Here is a 24,985-nt window from a genome sequence, read left to right as displayed (position 1 = left end):
ACGCCACTCCCCAATGTGTGATTGCAAGGCGTTATTCCATCTGTAAAAAGAAAAAAGAACCAAGCGAATATATGAATTGCGAACTAACCAAATGTAGTAGAATAGAAAATACGGCAAATACGAATAATACCGCTGCACTTACCTCATGGTTAAAAATGAATGACAGCTCAGCCATTGAGGAAGATCGCGAAGTTTGTTGCTATCCCTATTTTTATAAGCTTTTATTTAACTTGGTCATCCCGCGGAAATCGCGAAAATTTCCAATCGATTTTAAACTAACTTCCCGACAAGGTAGAGACTTGAAATTTTCAGCATAGTTCCAATCACGATGACAATGCAATTTAATATATTAATGAATTCCCCATATGGTCCAGGGGTCTTGATTCAAAGGCGGTCAAAAAATAGTAAGATTTATGGCTAACAGAGCGTAATTAGGCAAAGAACGTAAAACCACTATAAAATTGCCAAAGCTGCCGGCGATAGTGTAGTAAAGCTATTTGTGGCAAATTCAAGATATCAACCTTGTTTAGATATGAACCTCGTTGTAGGAATTAGAAGACTCCAGATGTCGCCCTGCCAGAAGAAGTTAAATATTGCGCCTAAATATACGCCATTTACATATACTACAGCGGAAATGGACGACACGCCATTTCTTTAAGTTAAATTAACAGCTGCTATATGTACATATGTATGTTAATACAAAACATAAGCAAACATTTTGCTTGCATAGTCTTCTGTTCTCTTTCATTGCAAGTTGAATTATTTTAATATCTACTGCAAAATTTTGTGCATAAAATAAAATAACAATTTTTAATATACAACGCTTTTATAAATGGACTAAAAATTAGAAAATAAAATAATGTAAAAAAAATATTTTCATAATTCAGCGTACATGCATAATTGGTTAGGTATGTATGCAAATATTTAAATGCCGGTTTGCTATTCGCGCGACAAGCTTTTTTAAAAACGAAGTAGATACAAATTGTTAGTAATTTTCATTAGAGTTTGAATAACTCCTTTCACTAAATGGCTTTAAGTAACTTTAACGAGACCTTAACTTATTTTATTTTATTCTATTCATTTTACTGCAGTTTTGACAAAATTTTCTTGCTAAAAAATCTTTTGTTACAGTACTTTATTTTATTCCTTTGATTGTACATGTTAAATAAAAGCTTGTTTTTAAAAAATATTTTTTTTCGGTTATACGTGCGCTTGCACGTTCAATAAATTGCTTTGACGTCTATGTACGTGAAGAGCATGTTATCATATCAAACAAGAACATTTACAGCCATAAAATGTCTCCTTTTTCTCACGTACCGCCAGAATGTATTCAACAAAGTGTAATTGAATTTGACATTGCGCTCAGAAGAAACAAAAAAATAATAAATTTTTATGAATTCTGAATCGCTTGTTCATACTTTTGGCATGATAGTACCTTAAAAGAGTGCCTACCTGAGCTGTCAATCACACTTTGTGGAATACACCTTTCACCACGGTTTCAAATTCATTTTTTTAAACTGGCTGTTAATTTCGTCAACATTATTAAGCAACTTGCACGGCTAGCATCGTATAGGCTTACAAGTATGGAAAGCGCCATTTTGTTTGTTTACATTTGAAAACAGCTGAGATCACCTGATTTTCAATTCTCTCATACTCCGCACAGAGTTACATCAAGTTTCAGAAAAAACTTTAAAATGTAAATTGAGAAATATTTTAGAAAAAAAGAAATTAAAAATGCGTGCCAAGTCTTGCATTTCCAATAATAACGATAAATGTGTATGTTCCAGGCAATAATTTAAAATATTTGTGAAAGTTATCGTTTTGCGCTAAAATACAACAATGTGTGTAAAATTCGTTGTCATTGCTTCTGTTTTGAATATCATATTCGTGCCTGCCGGTGGAAAAAATAGGTAAATTTGCATTTATTTTCAAGAAAACATATCAGTTAAAATATATTTCTTTCCAGAGCGACATACGGACAAGTAAGATGATAAATTTGTATGATGAATATCGCGGAAAAACTTTTGTATCAAAATTTCTATTCTAATTTGCATTTGAATTATGATATCAACAGGGATGATTTAGGACGTATTTTTTGAAGAGAATTTTCTTATAAATATTGAGATTGTTGATTTATTTTAGAATTAAAAAAGGTAGTTTATATTAAAAAATATATTTACACTAGCAGTATGTAAATTGCTTTTATTCCGAATTGAAACGATTTTAATGAATATTCATGGTTACCATTAATAGTAGTATGACAGTTAGATCTAAATGCATATTTGACAAGAAAGATATAATACAAGATTGCGCCGTCCTGGCGGCGATGACATATCTGTACAAAAAGTAATAAAAGTCGAATTGGATGTTGAAAGAAAATGTGAGAACAGCAAATTTTCTTAATAATAAATTTTTCGATAAGGAACGTGTTTTGATTGCGCTAATTTGTAATAGCCTTATTCATAAACAATAAAGTAGCTTAAAAAAGGCTTGAAAAATGTTTGTAAACGGCAATTTAAAAAGCTTTTTAAAATTTTTATTTTTTATTAATAAGGCAATAAAAATATGTGATTTACAATAACCTTTAACAAAGGAAATACGAAATAAGGTAATTTTTGCGGAAGTGGGTATTAGTGAATTACAGTGCATTTAAAGTTTCTGAGGTTTCGTTTACCTTTAGATCAGAATTGTCAAAATTGAGAAATTCAAAGTAGCGATACAATAATCATAGAAAAGAAGATTGCGCCCTGTTGTGATGATGAGTAAATTTACCACAATGAGGAAGAATACAACAATTAAGTGAAAAAATTTTATTTTTACAAATTTAGTGAGCAGTAACGCGTTTCAACGACAAATCAGACAAATCGTTAATGAACAACTATTTTTCCTTCCCGTCTGCTTTGGTTTTGGCAAAAAAGTTGATAAGCTCCTGACGGCGATCAATTCATTTCAACCATAAAATATTTTAACTAACTTTTTATTATTTATTAATTCCTTTTTGATATTCAGCAATAACAAGATGGAAAAAAATTATAAACCAAAATTAGTAATATTTTTATGAATGTAGCTATAAAAGTTCACAGAGGAAACGCCGGAAAACAATGTATTGGCAACAACATAAAATTTATGGCAATTTAGATGTCAACAGAATAATAACTACGATAAAAAAGCATGAAAGAAGTGTGCGAGAAACGGTCAACAAATTTCTTACAAAATATTTTGATTTTTGCTGGGTGTAAATGAAAACTCAATGAGTATTAAGGAAAAGAAAAATTTTAAAATAATAAACAGAAAAAGAGATGGGTGCACAAAAATTTTAGTTAAATGTTTTTCCCAAATTCTTAAAATGTAAGCAAATCGATTTTTTTAATGTTACTTTACATCTATTTTCTTTTTTATGAATAAGGTCATAAGCATGTACCGTTTTTATAAATAAATCTTATAGCAATATGCTATATATTTATTTATATACTTTTTGGCTGGCGAAATATGTAATTTTTCAACTTAATAGAAAAGCGTATTTAACCACATTACTTTTTTTTAATATTGAATGGCGCAACACAACAACTCTTTTTGTTGCACGAAACCCTTGAACACGTAGCTGTCATCTATTTCTTCTGTTTCGACATTTCGGTATTTTGCATTTCTTTAATTTTGACGTCATTCGCATTGTCAGATTTTTGAAATTCGTTTTGGTTCGACATTCTGCTATTTCATACTTCTTTCATTCTCATGTCATCCATCTTCCATTTCTTACCTTCCATTGCCGTTCGTATCGTCGAACGTGCCTGTCAAACACTGCCGCCATCATGCTTTTCAGTTTGGCAGGCACGTCCGCTGTTTGGCAGGCACGTCCGCTGTTAGAAAGAGAATAGACAAAAAGGGGCATAGGATTCCATACTTGTAAGTATATACGATGACGGCTAGTAAGTATCCGACCCTTACTTCTCTAGTGGCTGTTTCTAACGCATTTAGCAAGACCGCCAGTATAATGATTCCATATTCTTTAATTTTTTCGTGTGGCAGGCCCAGGTCGTCAAACCACAACCCCGGCTACACACAAAATTAAACAGAAAATCGATTTTGCAAAACTTTCCAATGCACCATATTGCATTACATATTTCCAAAAATACCAAGTTATAGGTTTTCATTCTGCTAATGCCCATTAATACAATTTATTTCCTTTTGCAATTCCATAAATTCAGGGGTTTCCGAAATCAATGCTTGTTCACAGAAACTACAATGTTGTCGCAAATATTTCGTTATTGAAAGCAATTATTATTCAATATAATAAGTACATATGCACATACATATCTACATAAATACATATACATGCACATTATGTTGAAGCGGCTCTAATTCACGTTGCCACCATATGACTTTCATAACGATTTATCAAAGGCATTTCTTCATTGTGACACCACATCAGGACGAACCATCTATAATATAAGACTGTGCGCGGCATCCTGCCTCCAAAACCAATAACATAATTCGATGGATGTGCTGCCCCAAATCAGTCGTTCCATCACCAATCATTGAGACAGCTGCTTTCGGATGTGAACTTCCGTGTCCACTGAGTTCGGCGGCTAGGCGAGCATTCTATGTGCACCTCTTACACGATTCCCGCTGTCACACAAACAAAGCCTATAGCTCTGCGGATCACTGTTGCTTAAATTACGCTTGTCGACTCAACCAAAGCAAAGAATGGCCCTAGCGGATATTCACACTGATGTTTTTCCTATCCTTCCTCGGCATGCGCCATCTTTATGTAATAAACAATCTATCTCCCAATAATTTAACAAAACGAATTGACACGGAGAAACGTAAATAACTACAAACAGCTGACACATAAGAACCTTGCCAGAAGGCAGGAGTTTGCTATATCGTATACGATATAAGAACACCTATATCGTCGAAACGAAGGGATCTTCATACTTTGCTCAGAACTGAGATGCTTCTAATTTTGTAAAATTTTCTCCTTTATTTCTTACAAACCAAATAAAACTAAAGGGAAACCTCACGTAAATTAATAACTAAGGTGAATTTTTTTCCTCGTTCTACAATACGGCACTGCGTCGTAGTATAACGTTATGAACGCCACCTGGGGAGAATTCTGAAAAGTCAAACCGATAAGTAATGCCAAGTTTACACCAAACATTTTTCAATGAAGCATAATACTGAATTTGCACGCCTACAATATTTTACGTAGAATTTCCATGTGCATCAAATAAGATGCAATGATAGCTAACTTGCCAACGAAAATGTGTTCGGTGCTAAAGTAAATTGCAACTAAGAGATAAACGGAAAAGGATGTACATACATACATAAGTATAGCAAAATATACTTTCAAAGCTGAGCTATACAAACAAAAAGATTTTCGCCACTTGCCACCCAACTACAACAACAGTATGTAAATTTTTGAAGATTCTCTTTTTTTACACCTACGGGCATAACTACGAGACACATTTACAGAATGACTCGTTTCTCGGCCAATCGCGCTCATGCGGAAGAACGCGCTGATAAATTTACTGTTCCATGCCGGCTATGCGGCGGAGCTCATGGCATTCGACTATGACCCCTTTACCGCGGCAAAGCGGTCGAAGCAAGGTTGCGTGCAGTCCTGCTGCATAAATACTGCCCAAACCGCCTCTCGCCGTTCCACCGCCTCGACATGTGCAGCAGCAAGGATCGATGCCACCGATGCCGCGAAAAGCATCACACCTCGCTCCATCTCGATGACTGCGAAGATGAAAGGCAACCAGCGAACGCGATCAACGACGGCGAGCGCTCGGACGGGGCACTCTCTATCGACGTTCCGGAGCAGACGAAGTCTCGAGGGCGCAGCAGGTCGAAGTGGAGGAATTGGAGGGGTTAGAGGTTCGACTCTTTCCCACATGAGCGAGAAGAGCGCACCTCGGGAACTGACACCCCCAGATAATTAGACCAGTTACCACCACGCGCGGGCGACGCGGAAACTCGTCCTTTCCGTTCGCCAACCCGCGCACAATACAACTGGCGCGGCGCGGAAACTCGTTCTTTCCGCTCGCAAACGCGTACACAACACGGCGGCGCGGAAACAAGTCCTTTCCGCCCGTCATCACGATCACAGCGTAAGAAGCAACGACGCGACGGCACACCAACAAAAATGGTAATCGTGCCCTACAACACGTTCCACCTACCGGCTTCCGAACGGACCGCCTAACGCAAAGCGCAATACCAACGCCAATTATTCGTGCGCTTATACCCATCGCGCCGACCGCAATAGTGAGGATTGAAGCAAGGGGCCGCCTTCATTTGGTCCGCGCAATAATTAACCCTTGCGCACCGAACTCGTTGGTTGATTCGAAACTAGTGAGAGATCTCCAGCTGGAACGCAATGGGTCCGGACGAATTCAGCGTTGCACGATCGCCATGCGAGGAAGATACGGCAACTCCGACCGGATTACGACGCAAGCGGTCGTGCTGGACCACCACATACGTATGAGTCCACCGTCGAACGTGGACCCTAGGGTAGCGCCGCCTTTCCAGTTCATGCGTTTGGCGAATCCGCAATTATTTCGCGCGTCACCAATACGCCTCACACTGGGCCTCGATTTGCATGCGCAGATGATCCATCCACCGTGGGTCCAGGCGACCATATACGGTCTGATTGTTTCGGGAGCCTGCCAACCATAAAAGTAGAGATTAAGAAAACAAAACCACACATACACACACACTCATCACACACTCAGAACTTAAAATTTAAATAAAAAAAGGCATTTAAATTCCAAACCACGTCTGTTTCAATTAACAATGTCCTTTTCTCCACAGCCTCATATGAGCCGGTCGCGACGAAAGCGTTGGCGAATAAGCAGACCCGCACAGTACAAAATCCGCTCTGCATATTATAGTTCGTCCTTAAGACTTTTCTCACGTGCGTGTGACGGTTGAGATGCGACTCCTTTTTTTTCTCAGCTTGCTTACCGTAATGGGGCCGGTATGTTTAGGTCCGCGACCTAAATATATTGCACCACCCTAATCCGCGTTTTATCACTTGATGTAAGAGCACGCAAACACATATATAAGTTACGGCTATCTTTCCAGCCGCTAACAATAAGCCCCACTGTACGGTAACTTATTAGAGGGGAAACTTAACGAAAGTTACTGTGCGGTGGGCTACATCCCTTTTCGTTTGTTAGCACTTTTTCACTTCTTAGAAAACCGTCTGAAAGGAGATATCGCAGCTGTCACACCTCGTTTGGTAAGCCAATTTTTGTGTATGAAAATATTTAAACGCACAGATAACTACAAATAAAACGACCTTTGATTTCAATGTACTAAAACCACTGTGTCCTTTATTTATTCTTATTTTTCGTTACATCAACTTTACGCTGGTGCGCTCCATCTTCGTGCGACGCCACCTGCGTAAATAAATGGTGTAAAAATCAGTGTTAGCTGTTCAATAAATGACTATAGGTAACCTTAGGGTCAAGGAGCAGGAATGGTATTTTCAGGGATTGAAGTCAGATGTCCAAGCCTTAATTTAAGCCTAAGTGGAAGGATCTATCACATTTTCTTTCATTGCTAGAGCTTCTCAAATATTGCATAAAACGCGACTTTTTACGCTTTCACCACATTTTTCTCAAAATCTGGAGCTGATGGAAACATTATACTTACGTATTCTTAATCAGCAAAAAAAAGCCTATTAAAACCTGCTTCAACATTTGCCGCATCAAAATCGGTGTTGCTCTGTGTTACCTACACTTATTATATAAAGAGAAGCTCCTTCTTTTTACAAAAGGTGATCTCGCGAACGGCTGTATTGATTTTTTGAAATTTTGGACACCTACTGCAGACTTTGGATATATTAAGGGAGCGTTGCTTCACCCATTTCTAGGGGGTACCTGGCGGTAGGTATAAAACGCCCCCCTAATCCAGGGTGTCAAGCGTCACCGTGCCCATTGGGCGGTTTGCAGTCAGGGGGTTTTCCGACTGTATTCTAACGGCGCCTCCCGGATACCTGTCCGCCTCCGGGAGTAACGGTGGACTTGCTGCGGCATGGGACTCTGCTGTGGTCGACCGTTTTTTCCCCTTTTCTGCTTAGTAGGCGGCCAAAGAACCAGATGATGATGAACGTAACAAAAGAAGCCTCGGAACCCTGCACGGGTAGTGCCGCCGCTGGACACGGTGAAGTTAAGTCCAATAAACCCACCTTCTCGGGAACCGCATCGACGGCGCCGAGGAATGTCCTGGAAATTGATATAGAGATTTTGGGGCTACTGGAAAAGGGAAGTGGTGCTTTCCAAACATATTGTAATTTTTACCAATCTGTAAATATGTACATCCAGAATACAGTGGTTTTTTCTTTTTCGTAATAAATTTTTTTGTACCAAATTTTAAGTATGCAGTTTCGTAGTTCACTGAATTTCAGTATCATAAAATGCAAGTTTTTAATGGCTATAAGATGCGGTTGATTTTTGAGAATTTTTTAGTTGATGATGTTGCGCATTTTCTCCGTATAACGAATGCGTGAGAGTTTTTTTGTATGGGAAAAAATGCCGAAGAGTGTCAGTATGGAAAAGACTTATTCTGGTGGCTTGAATTACTCGAAATGCTTAATTTACGCTGATGATGTTAAGCTCTTTAAGTATATTAGTACTGCAGAAGATAGGGAACATTTCCAAGCTGACTAACCTGCATTTTCGAGTGGTGTGAAGCAAATTCCATGTCACTCAATTTGAAAAAGTGTAAATTCATGACCTTCTCTAGAAAATCGTTCTACCCAAATTCGTATATGATATCTGACCCCAATGTTGAGCAAGTGACCAATTTCATTGACCTAGGTGTAACTATGGATCCGAAACTAGAATTCAAGTCTCACATAAGCTCCTGCGCGATTAGGGCTAGAGGATTGTTGGCTTTTCTTAAGCGCTTAAGACGCTTCAGAGTCGTAGAGAGATGCTTGGTGTTCTTTTTTTAATTAAATTAATGAACGGGATGGTCAGTAGACCCTTTTTGCTGAGCGAGAAAATTGTTTGTATTCCTACAAGACCCACGAGATATTTTAAACCTATTGTGTTGAGTATTTGTAAATCAAACTTTGAAATGCATGATGCTTTTCGGTGTTTATGTCAAGATTTTAACAAGCATTATGATTGCTTCGACACATCTGATTCGCTTTTTGTAATAAAGAAAACTTTGCTCAACAAGTTAACTAAATAAACTAATATCTGTAACCGTGAACGAAAAAATTACACAATATCTATGACTGCTTAGTACAATTGTAACGGCTTCGTATATTTTCGCGACCGCGTAGGACAATACAAGCAGGGATCGGAAACTCGGCCTTTCCGACCACGCCCAACAGTTCGTCTATAGCGCGGAGCGGAAACAAGGACTTTCCGCCTGCCTCACATACAAAGTAATGACTACGGGAACATGGATCAGAAGCTCGGCCCGTCCGACCATGATCAACGGCCTGTAGACAGCGCGGAGCGGAAACTAGGTCTTTCCGTCCGCCGCACACAAAAGTAGATTGGAGACTAGGCCTCACCAGCTACCCAAATTGCTGTTGTATATCATTATTATCTTTACAAGTTCTTCTTCTTCTTTATTGGCGCTGTACCCGCCTAAGCGATTTTGGCCGAGTCCAAAACAGCACGCCAGTCATTTCTCTTCTGTGCTAACTGACGCCAATTGGAAATGCCAAGTGAAGCCAAGTCCTTCTCCACCTGGTCTTTCCAACGCAGAGGAGGCCTCCCTCTTCCTCTGTTACCAGCATCGCGGCCAGCGTTGAATATTTTCAGAGCAGGAGCGTTTCTGTCCATTCGCACGACATGGCCAAGCCAGCGGAGCCGCTGAATTTTAATTCGCTGCACTATGTCTATATCGTTGTAAAGCTCATACAGCTCATCGTTAAATCGTCTGCGATATTCGCCATCACTCAATAGGTATCACTCTGTAATGTATCATACATACCTAAATATCCAAATCTTTTTATCACAATTGTCTGTAAGAAAACATTTTTCTGTAGACTAAATAAATAGATAAATAAAATAAATAAATAAATAAACGACCGAAACGATTTTAGTGATAAATTTTAGCGGCGTTGGAACCGAGTTATTGCTAAAAATCGTAGATTCGGAGGCACCAGGGCTCAAAGTTAAAATACTCCCGTTAAATCAACCATCAGAACCATTGTGGTCCTTGCTTTACGGTGACTAAACAGAATGTGGGCCAATGATACTCACCAGTTTGTAAATTGCCACCAACTATGCTATACAGATTCAAGGACGATTCACTATCGAGACACAAGGATTTCTTCCCGGTATAACGCTCTCGTCACGTTATTTAAGACGGCAATGGGGATATGCCTTCTGTCGACCACAAAGCCAAACATGAACTTGAGTTGCTGGCGAAAAGGTTGGACCAAATATTTCAATAAAAAAATTAATTTTGGGCGGGACGAAGTTCGCCGGGTCTGCTAGTTGTATATAAAACATAAGAAATAAATTCGATTATTTATCACGCATGGAATGCATTACTACTTTTCCCACTGGGTATGTGCCATTTGAACACTTTTGGAGAAATAAGCTATTTAAATAAAAAAAAAAACGTTTTTCACCAAGAGTGACATTCTGGAAATATTTCATATTTTTCGTTTTGAAGTGAAACTTCTTAGGCGGCGGTATTGCAAAAATGGAGAGTGAAATTTTTAAAGCTGAAAACGTTACATGAGTGAGAAGGAAGATATAGGTAGTATAAGGAAGGGGAAAAAAGAAATAAAGCGACGCATGACGGGTACGAGTACCTACATATGTGTATATGTATGTCTGAATGCACGTATGTATGTATACATATATATGTATGTATGTATGAATGAACTCATTGCGCATTTCAGCTCTGCCGCTACCAAGCAATATATGTATAAATGATGCAAGCGTGCTACATCCATTCGTACAGACATATGTACATATGTTTGTATGGATATATTTATGATGAAGCAAACGGGCTTCGTTGATGTACTGATGGGCATATGTGTGTACTTATAGGGCATTCGCACAAGGCGATTTTACAGGGAACAAAAGTTGAATGCGAAGTTAAATGAGAAGTTGAAAGTGAAAAAGTTGCCATCCCTATTCAGACGAGGCGATTTTCGATTCAACACGAATTGTTATTTAAATTATTGAAAATGAATTTAAATCGCAAAATTGTATCAATTGGCGTAAATTTGGTAAGCCAAGCGTTGGTATAAGTGCTTTTAGCGAAGCTGAAAGATAAAATAAGAGTAAAAAAGTAAAAAAGAAAAAAAGTATTATACTGAACAGTGTGGACATTTTTGGTACAATTGTACTTATTTGATACGATTTCATTTACAATATACTTTCCTACTACGCAGTACTTTTTAGTACAATTTTGTAATGAATACTAAAAATATATAGCTCTGAAAATTCACAGCAAGAAATTTTTTGTATTCTATTTTGTTCGTTTGTTCGTATTTACCTTCGTAAGTTTTGAAAAATGGCTTGCCCTTGAGAGGGGATATTTGTGATAAATATTTAATTGGCTAACAAAAAAATTGTTTCCAGCAATCCCGGGATTTAAATCGACTAATCCCGGGATATTCGGGACTTAAAAACGACCGGGATCCCGGGATTGACATCCCTAGTACGTACGTACATATGTTTGTGTACATGTATGTATGCACATATGTAGTACAAACGAAAACAAATGTAATAAGCTGCTCGTTGATATAAATGCGAACTGTACTGATTGTCAAAAATTATGTGTTTGTTGTACATGTTCATGTTTGTCATTGAGCGTGTAATTTTCTAGAGTAGTTTTGTGCTCTCGCTATCTCCTTATATGTATTAACTGGTATATTCTGATGAACATATGTGATATCATCGGCAAGGCCAACTTATATAAAGTGATGTCACAGGAGCAGTTGAAATTTTCGCCCGATGTTTCTTAAAGAAAGCCATAAACGAAGCGACCGTTGGTTCATCTTGGTGTTGTTTTGCTCTAGATTGTACCGTTTGTGGGCCTGTTGAATGAATTTATGTCTTGGTTGTATGAAAGATCAAAAAATTTGAATTTTCTGGCAAGTTGTACAACTTATCGCTACATTAATGGCCATGTTGTACAAACTCATTTAATTTGCGTTTATTTTATACACTAAATAACCGAAAATGGATAAGTCAGCCGAAATATGTACGTGCTTTCGTGGAATTTTATAAATGTAAGCCGAAACTATGAAATTGTAAAAATGAGATTTTACAATGAGACTGCTCGCAAAATTGCAATGTTTGTGGGCAAAACGTCCAACTTGATGGCGGATTGATTTGAACCAACGTTTTCGGCTTGCATTATGTCAAAAGGATGTGTTCGTTGTAATTCATTCTGTCATTTACTACCATTATGCGTAGGCCAATTCATAAAATCATTTCATGCGTTAGATAAGAAACTGAATGAAAGAACACCATTTCATGATTTCAATTAACGCGAAATAGAGTTTATGCTCTTAGTTTTTACTCAGATCGATGAAATGATTTCGTGAATTGGACTACGCATACATGTGATACTTATGCTTTTAATTTACTTGCTACCACATGAATATATGAATTCGTGATAAGAATATGTATACGAATTCGCCTTGTAACATATAAAGCGAGTAAGAATAAATGCCGAACAAAGGAATTTGTCTTCTTTCAACTTAATTAAATGCATTTTGCAAACAAAAGTGCGTACGTTACTTAGTGTCTTGGTAATGGCGAATTCGTAAGGATCTATTGAATGCATTATAAACATTTTCATTTATTTGTTAAACATACAATTACTTGCGTTACAACCCGGTCCTATGGATGCTAGAAGCGCGAATTCATATAAGGTTGTGTTACCGGAAAATGAATAAATAAATTATATGTATATCAGAAAATTAATAAGATGAAATGAAATTATTGTTTGATTTCTAACCAAACCTATGTATGTAACTCAATCGCCTAATGGTTCGCCGAACCGTAAACATATGTTTACACATCCAATTTCGTGAGTAGGTACCTGGTACTCACACCTTTTTTAAGAAGTTTCACTTCTATCATGTGTACGGTGTTACACACGCATTTTTTGTTGTAAGAGTCTTATTTCACCAAAATATAAAAACAAGGAAATCATTGAAACTCCTGAAGCAATAAACAGACATTGGCAATTATCTTATTTTTAGTGTTTAAGTTCACATAAAAACATAAAATAATTGCTTTTATTAAGTTATTTCTTATGTCATTCGATCAATAGCTGTTTGCGCTTCTTAACTGCAATGCACTTAGGCTAGCAAAATAACTTGTGTTAATATCACGGCAAAAATAAAAAAGTGAAATTCTGAAAAATTCGAAGGGGCAATATTATAAAAACATAATGATGAAATTATTCAAGCAAAAATAGAATAAAACAATAAAAGTGAAGGTGGTCATTCACAAACAGTTACGGCTTTTTTCATCGTTTCTTTGTTTATTTTTTTCCATTTCACTTATCGAATAACCTGAGCGGGGACAAATATTTGGATATGGAGTAGGTAAAATATACCAAAGAAATACCATTCGTAAAAGAAAACAAAACGGCTTACAATAATAAAAAACAGCTTTGTAAATAATAATATTAATAAATTGGCGCTTACACATATGTTAGTCTTTGGCCGAGCTTCTCCTCCAATTTGTGGCGTGCGCCTTGATTTTGTCACACAAAGCGCAGGGACCTACAGTGAACGGCGATTGTATTTTTATGAGAAGCTGTTTTTCATGGCAGAAATACACTCGGGGGTTTGCCATTGCCTGCCGAGGGACGACCGCTGTTAACAAAAAACCTTTTTTCTATATTTTTTGCGATGTTGCTTTGACCAGGGCTTGAACAGCTTTGTTGGTGGCTTATTATAAGGATCGTAAATACAGTTTTTTTTGGGAGTGACACATATAATATCAATAAATATATTGGGTTACCCAAGTGCCGCCTTAAATCGACAAAGGCAGAAAAAATATAACTTTTTCGCAACCCTTTAAGCTAATTTTTAAGAACTCGGAGAATAGTTTCTGTAATTTGTATACTATTTCTGGACGCAGGAGTGTGCCGTGCGCTGTGACAAAACTTCTACGAATATGATTTGAGAGCACTGCATTAAAGAGGGAGAAAGATAGGCTCACTGACAGGAAAGGAAAAATTATCGGTCGAGCGCGACATAAGTCCGTGTACCTTAGTGTTGTTTGCGCTTTAATGATCACTTATTTGAGCGAAGAAGGTGTGCACCTGCGTTCACGGAGTGTGGAAATAAACACATATGAGCCATACTTTTTTAAGTCGGACGGATTTCGTAAAAAAAAATATGTCATGTCTCCGATTCGCTTCAAATTTTCTTTATGGGTTCTATGGGTCACCCTGGGGGCGGCATCTTTTTCCTCTTCAGTTTCTTGACAGTCCTCATAGCACCAGTTGTTTTTCGGTCTGGTTGAAATTCGACTATTTCATCGGCGTAAATACATAATGAGACGAAAATGTGGTTCCATTGTGCGCGTGTTTCGGCTTGTTGAAGGGTTCTATCTGTGAGTAGGTATGAGAGTCTAGTGGCGAATGCATTGCCCGTCTGTTGTGATTGCAGCTTTTCGACGTTGAGCTTTCCTTGCTTTGTTTTTTGCTGCACAGAGGCGGATGCGTATCTTGGCTGCAATAAGGAGTATACGTACGTCTAAAACACTGGAAGCGTGCCTTCCATTTATCACAACGTGATCGATTTGGTTTCTCGTTTGACGACCTGGAGATAGCGAATTGGATAGACAAGTGTGCACGCCGCACATTCACAAGGTGGCGCCTTCAGCAGTACCGCTATTTTCCTTGGCGACTTTGATAGAATCAGCTATTTGCGTGACGTCCACAGAAATGCTTTGTTCTCGTACAGTAGTTATGATAATTGTAATAGTAGAATTTGTTTGCTCTCAAAACAAGCAGAAGGACTATCAAAAAATTGGCGTAAAATAGTTACTAGCTTGGCGTGTCTTTGTCCATCTTTATAAAAACACTCTTATAATATAAATTTATAAAAACGGCAATGAACGGCTATGAAAAGTTTTTAATTCTATTAAATGATGAGGGTTCGGGACCCTGCTGAAGTCTAGAAAAAGAAGTCTGACGAGGAGATGTGGTGACCTCCAAAATAGCAGCTATAACTTCTACCTTTTCTTCCTTTCCTAATACCATGTCCCCACCGGAGCTAACCACGTAGTTATGGCAGTTGAGTTGGTTATCCCGATAACCCACTTCATTTAGCGTAGTTTCGCCATATAAAAATGACAGCACTTAACCACCACTTAACTCACTGAGATGGTTAAAAGCTAACCAACTCGAAACCACGTCGAAAGTCTGATACAACCCTGTGTTTTCCCGCGATCTGTGGGTCATTAGCGTAAAAATTCGTTCCTTACTAGTGTTTGGACCTAACTAAGGTCAGATTAGATTTACTCCGGTTTTTGAAAAAATTTGAAATCTACTCCTCTACTCCGCTTGACTTCAAATCTATTCCATTTTTTTCCATTCATTATGCCCCTCTTGGGGCCGTTTTTTGAGTGTTCACCACCGGTTTCAGTAAAAAAATTGAAAGTTAGCCAAATCTCACTGTTAAAAAGTAACTCTTTCATAGCAATGCGTCTATAAAGTAACTTCGTTATTTTTTAATGTATGGCTGTAGAAATTGACGGATGCAGAACTTTACTTAAGTTGTTAAAAAATATATGTAGAATGAAATTTATATAAAGTAGAAAAGGTTTAGATCCTGTTGCTCTTTAAAAAAATAAGTGTTAGAAACGTTCTACTTTATAGAAAATGCTAAATATTACCTAAATATTTAACATATTATCCTTACATTGCCTCGCGTTCTTATTTTTCCATGAATAGAAAATATTTAAGTCAAACAATTAATGTCAAAAAAGAAAAGAAAAAATTCAATCTGGTATGGAAAATTTGTTTTTGCTCAGCTTTTTAGTCCTGAATCGAGTTTTGGAGGTCCGAACACTCTTCTCTACATTTGTACTGCTTTATAAACCTCAAACCGCAGTGTGGACAGCAATTGTGATGTGGTTAAGTTCGATTTGAGATGGTTAACTTTTTGGTGGGGACATGTTATAACAAACAAAGCGTGGTATAAAGCTCAATAACACTATTGTAATGTTTTTATTAGTTTTAAATCAGTTATTAATAAAGTTTTACATACCCATTTTTCTCTAAACTCGTTTTGATGATTTAGGTAAATAAATTCTTTCTTCCCAATAGTTAAAATATCTGCTCCTGCATCATTACGATATTGTATTTTTAAATTGTTCACATCTCCGGTAGATATGCGGTATTCCGTAAGAAAGCTCGTTAATTTCTGGAATTAAAGATTTATTAAATGGACAACTAATATACTAAAAAAAACGGCAATTCAAATACAATTCGGGTTTAATTAAATGCGGTGCTATCTGTGATAGTGTGAATTACTTTGCCATATAGAGTGACGAGCAAAACTGTAACATGGTGTAACACTTTTTGTTTAAGCCACCTCTATATTTCCAAGTTATAACGACTGTCTTCCTTTTGTTGTATATTCTTGTTGGTACACCCCTACTCCCTCTCTCATAACGATTTGAAGTTAATACAACAACAATAAAAAACCAGCCGACAAAAATATAAATTAAGGCAAATGTTACAGTTTTGCACTCACTCTCAGTTTTGAATTATAGTTATAGTTATATTTTACTTAGTTGGATGTCAGATGACTTTTTTCTGTATTGTAAGTTATTGAAGAAGTGATCACCAGTTAATAATACGGTTAATCAGGAATCATAAATGTAAATAATAGATTTACTGCGGAAAGGCGAGACCGCAGGAAAAGTGGCAAAAAATTGTGGAGTTTGCTAATTGAAAATGTTAAGGCTGAGAAAAACTATAGCCTAAAGTGTTCCCAAGGACAAAGGAAGTCTGTCAAAAAATTTTACGGTACGATATCTTGTGAACTTAGCAGCAAGTAGCGATGCAGCCCCTATTACAGAAGTGATTAAGGTATTCAACTTTAATGCAAATCAGTAGACAGCGAGGCGAAGAATTGCCAAATTGAGCGCAAAGGCATCATAAAAGAAGAAAAAAGCAAAATTGATCAAAATATATGTGCGACTGTGGCAGCATTTTGTTGCATCGCACGAAAACCGGACCGTTGCCTATTGGGATATGTTAGGCCTTTCAGTATGCAATAAAAAACACATGTTTAAGCCTAAATTCAAGGTTATTTGGTCTGACAAGATTAAAATAATCGCTTTCAATCAGATGGCCGGGCATGGTATTGGATCAAAGACCCAAATTAAGCCCATGCGCAGCATGTAAGTCAAACTGTGAATAACAGTGGACGCTCAATAATAGTTTGGGGTTGTATTTCACAAATTGTCTTGGTATGTTAGTACACATTATGCGTAAGGAACAGTATCTGTTCATATTTCAACAAAATTTGCAAGATGTAGTCGAAAAAATGAGAGTTTCTGCTGAAAAATCACACAAAATACACTGCACATATTCGCAAAGACTGGATGCAAAAGCAAAAATTTGCTAATCTAAAATGACCTCCACAATCCGCGGACATGGATCTCATTGAGAATTTGCGAAAACAACAAAAGCACAGCTTACTAAGTATCCAAGTCTGTCCAATGGAGTACATGAGCTGTAAAAGCAAACTAAGGATATATGGGAGGATATATCTTCAGAATTTTTACAGAGATACAATTAAGGTATGCCAAATCACATCCAGGAACTAAAAAAAGCAAAAGGATACTGAACATTGTGTTAACAGTGTAAAGTTCATAAAAATATATGAGTGCAAAACTGCAACATTTGCGTCAAATTACATTTTTGTCTGCTGGTTTTATTATTGTTGTTGGATTGACTTCAAATCATTATGAGAGAGGAAGTAAAGGTGTACCAATAAGAATATAAAACAAAAGTATGAAAGTCGTTAGAACTTGGAAATATAGCGATGGCTGAAGTAAAAAGTGTTACTCCATGGTGCAGTTTTGCCCGTCGCTGTATGAATTTGTGTTTTTTGTGAGAAAAACATGATGCAATGACTTTATAAAGGTGTTTTCACTTCTTATTCTTAGCCGCCATGTTAGCTATCTGACAGAAATCGTGTTTCGTATTTTTCTGGTACCAACGTATTAAAAAAAAAACAGTTTTTGACTTTCAAAATGTATTTAATAATTTTCTCCATTAAATAATTAGGGTTATCCTCTGAGTTTTGCAAGGACCTTCAACGGTGCACAGAACGCACGGTAAAAAGCGGTTTTCGTATGGGACAGCATTGCAAATCGTGCTTCACTTAGTTATATATGTACATATTTACATACATTCATAAATATAGGGTTATGCATATCCATGCATTCCATCTTTCGGTGTTACGATAACTCGTTCTTTCGAATAAGTTTTTGCTTTATAAGTTGTTACCGCAATGTAAAAAGGTCTTATCGAAATAAATCAGTGAAAATTAGCAGTTGAGTTTTCTTCTACTAGGCTCATTAATTTGAGTTCAATCATTTGCGACCGAGACAGGACTTCTACCTGGCAAATGGCTAAGTCCTGAATTCTTTAAATCATTATAGTGCATTTTTTCGTTACACTTTGACCTATGGTATTCAAACTATTACCTACTCATTATTGCACCATTTCGAGGTAGCTCCATCGAAGACCTCACCACTAAAAAACAAAAAAAAAACGATCATCGCTGAAGCAACATTTTCATTACAAAACCAGAACATTCATCATCGCTAGCTACATTTAATAATGAGCAAGACATAATCAGAGAGCCAGGAGGAGCAGTTATCGGGGTTACGCCAGCAACGCGCCACAATAGAAAGAAATTTGAAAAACATCGCCGCCAAAGTGGAACAAGATAAGCAGGGTGATCTTGCAGTCGTTGAATGCCGAGAGGAAATTTTGGAGGCATATTTTCAACAAGTTTGCCAATTGCAAACAAAGATCGAAAAAATCGATCCAGAATACGAGCGTCGAGCCGAAATTGAAGGCTTATTCGTCGCTGCAAAGGCAATGATAGCAAGGCGTATAGGAAAGATAAGCCTGCTGACTCCAGTGCAGTTAATTTGAAAAAATTGCTCCAATATCTTGCACCAAAGTCGTCTACCGTCTTTAAGGATGCCTAAGTTTGATGGCAAATACGGTGAATATAATAAATTAATTACATCGTTTCGAAAACTGGTTCATGAGGATAAATCTAAACCAGTTATTGACAAATTTAACTATTTATTGAGTTCTTTGTTAGGCAATGCATTGAACGTCGTCGAACCGTTCCAAGTGTCAGAGGAAAACTTCTCAAAGGCACTCAAACAAGTTGGGGAGCGCTATGACAAATGGGTATTCATATTTTTAGAACACATAACTAGCTTGTTCAACATTCACACCATACCAAAGCCGGATCCATCAAGTCTCCGCATAATTCTAGATACAGTTTCTGCTTTCCGAGGTTCGTTGTTGTCTTTGGGTTCCAAAGCAAACGTTATGAACGCGATTATTTTTCAATTAGTTTTATCAAAGTAGTACATGTAGAGTCAAAACTAATTTATGACTGAAAGAAAGGCTTCGAAAAATTACCATCTTGGGAACTCAGTTACGACACTTTAAGTCGGCATAGCCAAATTCTCGAAAGCAACATAAAACCGCAATATGAAAGGAGCACATCATAAGCAAGCACCAAACTCATTCGTAACTGCACAAAGCAAATCATCATCGAATTGCTTAAAACGCCAGTCAACTGATCATCATTTAGCAAGTTGTCCACAGTTCCAGACAACACAGACAGGTATAAGTTGAGCAAACAATTGAATCTTTGAATTTACTTTAGTTGGTTTTTTTCTTAGTTTTTTAAATATACATAAATACTTAAATATCAATTAAAAAGAAAAATAAGGAAAACATTCAGTCATAAAATACAAACAAAAATTTTAATATATTATTACACCCTGGGTCAAAAATATTGGCAAGTTTTAACAATTTATTTTTTGTTACTTCAATTTAGTAGTAGTTCAAAATTAAAGCAACCCAACAAGCAAAATAAACTTAAAGAAAGTTTTTTTTTAAGTTTTCAATTATAAACATTAAGCTTACAAAACGTTGATTTTTTGTTTGTAAAACGCTTGAAAGTAAGCGTAATATAATCGAAAAGGAACATTGGTTATAAGCGTAGAAATATAAATTTGTAATAAATGTTCAAAAGAAAGCATTTTATAAGCGTAAACGTGTAAACTTATAATAAAGGTTCAAAAAAAGTTGTTTATAAGCGTATGAATATAAACTTACTAAAAATTTTCAAAAGAGAGCTTTTCATAAACATTTTTATAACCCTTTATTTAAAGATATTTCTTTAAAAACTCATACATAGATTGCTTAACATCTAGAAACTAAAAGAAATGCGAATTTTCGGCGGACTCATCTACAGTCGCGAAAATATAAATAGGGAATAGACATTTTAGCATACAAATTCACGATAACACACAAAAATTAACCATAAAAAAGTTAATTATTACATCTTGTTGCGTGCTTTGCGGTTATTGGCAAATTGGAAAAACGATGCAGCTATATATTCCGCTTCATCGCTGCCATTCTCATTGATGAACTTTTCTGAAAAAAATTTAATACATTTTTAATAGAATGTTAAACTAAGAAAGGATAAGGAGAACTCATCATTTGAAGACTCGAATGCTCCACCGATTAGCGCAGCGGGTCCTGGATTGGATTTTTTTACCGCATCGGTTTTATTTAATTTTTTCTTTTAATAATATATATTAAAAAACGTAAACACGTCACTTACGATTGAAAAAATGTTATATTTACTTCATGTCGTTGGCATTTGCATTTCATTTATAAGTTTAAGTTATTTATAAACATTCGCTCTCAAAACTTATTAAAGGTTTAGTTGAAAAAACTTTTAGTAAGCTTAATATTAAAAATGCTTATCTAACGCTTATTATAGCAAACTTACTTTAAGTTATTTTTAAAAACATTTACTGAAATGCTTGTTGGGAACCTGCAGTATACATACATATGTATATATGTATGTATACAGGGTGTCCCAGAAGTAACCTGCCAAACTTGAGGAGAAGGCAGGTGGGGCGGTGAGCTCCCTGATAAGCAACAATTTTTCAGCTAAAAGTGTCGCCGTTTTTGAAATATTTAAAGTTTTTTGAATTAAAAAATCGTGCCTTTTAATGTATTTTCTTTAACTGCATCTACATACAAGGCTATACTTAGTAAATTTTTTATGTAAAATACTTCCAGATAGTTGCTTCTCCATATTCAAATGCAATGTAGTAAAAATATATTAAGGAACCATTATAAAATTAGGACTATTTTTGTGATTTTTAACTTTTTGGTTTTTTGTTCCCCAACTTTGACTACCTCTGGTGAAAAGAAATGTACTGAGCTATAACTTTACATTACATTAAAAAATTTCTCATTTAATAAATATTTCAGAAATATGCCACCCTAACTATTTCGAATAGAAAAAAAAGTTATAGCCGCTTTTGTGGGTAAAGGACTGAATCACGCTAGAATATATTTAATAGATTTAAATTTAAGTTGCTCTTGTTACCGACCAATGACTTGCTAAATAGTACAAAGGTACATTATTACTTGCTCCTGACATCATTTTGCGTTACTTACCGGAAATAATGAAAGTGGTTTTTGTGAAATTGGACCCTTCGAACATTGTGTTGTTAATACTATGACAGAGAACACGCAGTATACGTCGCATGAATATGCGGATATTCACCTAATTTACGGTGAAGCTTGCTGTAATGCCAAAGCTGCTCAAAGACTATATGCAGAGCGATACCCAAATCGTCTGCATCCGGGTCGTGAAGTATTCCCCCGCACCCATAGGAAAATATCTGAAGGTAAGTAGGTGAAGCCATTGTTCTTTTAACTATCATTTTTAACTTTTTTAAGGTCGCACACTTGGAAGGCGTGGCGGCGAGACAGGACGTCCTGCAACGGTAGATGTTAAAGTTGTGTTAGAGGAAGTGGAACTAGGTCCATCGACTTCAGGGAGAATGATGGAAAGACGGACTGGAATATCAAAAACTACAGTTCACAAAGCTTTAAAATACCATCCCTACCACATTCAACGTGTTCAGGCTCTACAAGAGAGAGATTACCTGTTCGGGGTTAGATTTTGCAGTAAAATGTTGCGAATGCATGATTCGGACCCCAACTTTTTTAATAAAATAATTTGGAGCGATGAATCATCATGCAAACGTGATGGTTATTTTAATTTACATAACCTTCACAGTTGGCAGATAGACAATCCTCACGAAATGAGATAAGATCGTTCGCAGTACCAGTACAAAATAAATTGATGGTGCGGTATTTTTAATTGTCAGATTTTGGGACCTGTGGAACTGCCGCCAACGCTCAACTCCCACAGTTATTTAAAGTTCCTTCAGGAAAGGCAGATGTACACTTAAACCTGCGGCGAAGACTATGGCAGCAAAATGACGGATGCCCTGCTCACTACGGGCATGAACTAAGAGCTCATTTAGGCGAATCTTATCCTCGCCGATGGATTGGACGATACGGGCCAATTACGTGGCCTGCTCGATCTCCAGACCTAAATCCATTAGATTTTTTCTACTGGGGCTGTGTTAAGGACAAAACTTGTTCAAAAATAATTCAAAACGAAGCATTTGCGGGAACAAATAAATGGAGCTGCTGCTGAGATAGCCCAATTGAGTCTAAGATCTCTATAAGCGTATTTTCTTAAAAGGTGCTGAGCTTGTATTAGAGTAGAAAGTCGCCAATTTGAGCATATTTTATCAATAAATGAATAAATTTTTCTGCAAACAACTCATGTATGTTCTATTTCACGTGAGCCGATCCTTCACAAAAAATATTGATAGGTATAGCCCTTGTAATTGACTCTAGTCCGAATCCCGGTAAGTAACTTAAAATAATGTCAGGAGCATGTAATAATGTACCAGGGTTGTTGGAATATTCGCATTCGCATTCGCAGCCGCGGAGCTTCCGCATTAATTTTAACATTCGCATTCGCTTTCGCATTCGCAATAATCAATGCGGATCTTTTGCGAATGCGAATATTGAAGGAACCGAAAATAACACTTTTAAGAGTTAAACTTTGCCAAATATTTTTTTTTCCCAACTAAAAGTCCTTTCCGGATAATAATCAAACCGCTTATCCAAATAAAACAGGTTTAGTATCAAATGAAAGAGGACTTAAATAGCTTTAAATCAATGCAAGGTCTAAACGAGCAAAGCCACCTATTGAAAAATATTTCAATAAAAAATGTTAATTAATTACCATAGAACAAACCTTGGGTCAGGTATATGAATTTCTTTAGTATTAAATGATATAAAAAAATATAAATAGAGGTGGTAACCCTCGTTCGTTATTTCTGTTTCAAAACTATTTCAGTCCTCTTTCACATGATATTAAACTTGTTTAATTTTGATAAGCCATTTGTTTGTTATCCAGAAAAAACTTTTATTTCGGAATAAAAAATATTAGGTCAAGTTTAACTGGTAAAAAATAACTGTTATTTTCAGTCCCTGGAATATTGTGCAAGTGCACTTATAAAAAAGAAAAATGAATTACAAAAACTAAAATCGAAAAACGCTGTTGACGTTACAGGTACTCCAAATTCAGAAACAACCAAAAGTATGAGAATGAAGAATTCTTTAGAAAACAACGGTGTTTAAACAACGATCTTGCGATGATACTAGATTGTGAAGATGAAAGTCAGGAGGATACATCCGACATTTGCAGCCCGAAGCAATTCTCAAAAAAGAATTACTGCACCGCAATAAAAAAAACAATGAATATAACTGAAAGTCCTCTCGACTGGTGGAGCGTCAATCGAAGAGAATTTACAATTTTGTCAAGTTTCAAGTTTTTCAAGTTTGTCGCCTCGAGCGAGCAGCTATTTATTGGCCCTGATATACGACCCTTTAAAAACCTTTTAATGGATACAATGTTCCAATCCAAAAAAACATTATTAAAAATTAATAACCCTTCTTCTTTTTCTTCTTTTTTAGCGCTGTAACCGCATAAGCGATTTTGGCCGAGTTCAGCAAAGCACGCCAGTCGTTTCTCTTCTGTGCCAATTGGAAACGCCAAGTGAAGCCAAGTCCTTCTCCACCTGATCTTTCCATCGCAGTGGGGCCTCCCTCTTCCTCTGCTGCCACCAGCGGGTTCCGAGTTGAATACTTTCAGAGCTGGAGCGTCGGTGTCCATTCGAACGACATGACCAAGCCAGCGGAGCCGCTGTATTTTAATTCGCTGCAATATGTCCATATCGTTGTAAAGCTCATACAGCTCATCGTTCCATCATCTGCGGTACTCGCCGTCGCCAAAGCGTAAAGGCCCGTAAAAATTCCGCAAAATCTTTCTCTCAAACACTCCAAGAGCCGCCTCATCGGATGTTGTCATTGTCCATGCTTCTGCGCCATATACCAGCACGGGCATGATGAGTGACTTATAGAGCGCGGTTTTCGTACGTCGAGAGAGGACTTTACTCCTGAATTGCCTACTCAATCCAAAGTAGCACTTGTTGGCAAGAGTGATTCTGCGTTGGATTTCAATGCTGACATTATTATCGGTGTTAATGCTGGTTCCCAAGTAAACGAAATTCTCTACTTTCTCGAAATTGTAACTGTCAACAGTGACGTGGGTGCCAAGGCGCGAATGTGCTGACTGTTTGTTTGATGACAGGAGATACTTCGCTTTGTCCTCGTTTACCACCAGACCCATTCGCTTTGCTTCCCCATCCAACTTGGAAAAGGCAGAACAGACTTCGCGGATTTTGTTACCGATGATGTCGATGTCCTCGGCATAAGCCAGAAATTGCACGCTCTTGTAGTAAATTGTTCCTGAGCGGTTCAGTTCTGCAGCTCTTATTATCTTCTCCAACATCAGATTAAA

At 36.9% G+C, this 24,985-nt stretch overlaps 1 protein-coding gene across 1 annotated transcript in view; it reads right to left on the bottom strand.

Annotated features, from left to right (window-relative positions):
- Positions 1–24,985, bottom strand: part of LOC118733926 (inositol polyphosphate-5-phosphatase A) — a gene marked incomplete in the record, with an annotated part of 462,263 nt that overhangs the window by 243,731 nt on the left and 193,547 nt on the right. The window contains 1 exon segment of the mRNA XM_036463567.1: positions 16,229–16,384. Coding sequence (XP_036319460.1) covers positions 16,229–16,384 — 156 coding nt within the window.

This window comes from Rhagoletis pomonella, unplaced genomic scaffold (genome assembly GCF_013731165.1).
Source record: "Rhagoletis pomonella isolate Grant_MI unplaced genomic scaffold, Rhpom_1.0 Rhpom_scaffold_00001, whole genome shotgun sequence".
Lineage (NCBI taxonomy): Eukaryota > Metazoa > Arthropoda > Insecta > Diptera > Tephritidae > Rhagoletis > Rhagoletis pomonella.
This window is presented reverse-complemented; position numbering and strand designations above follow the sequence as displayed.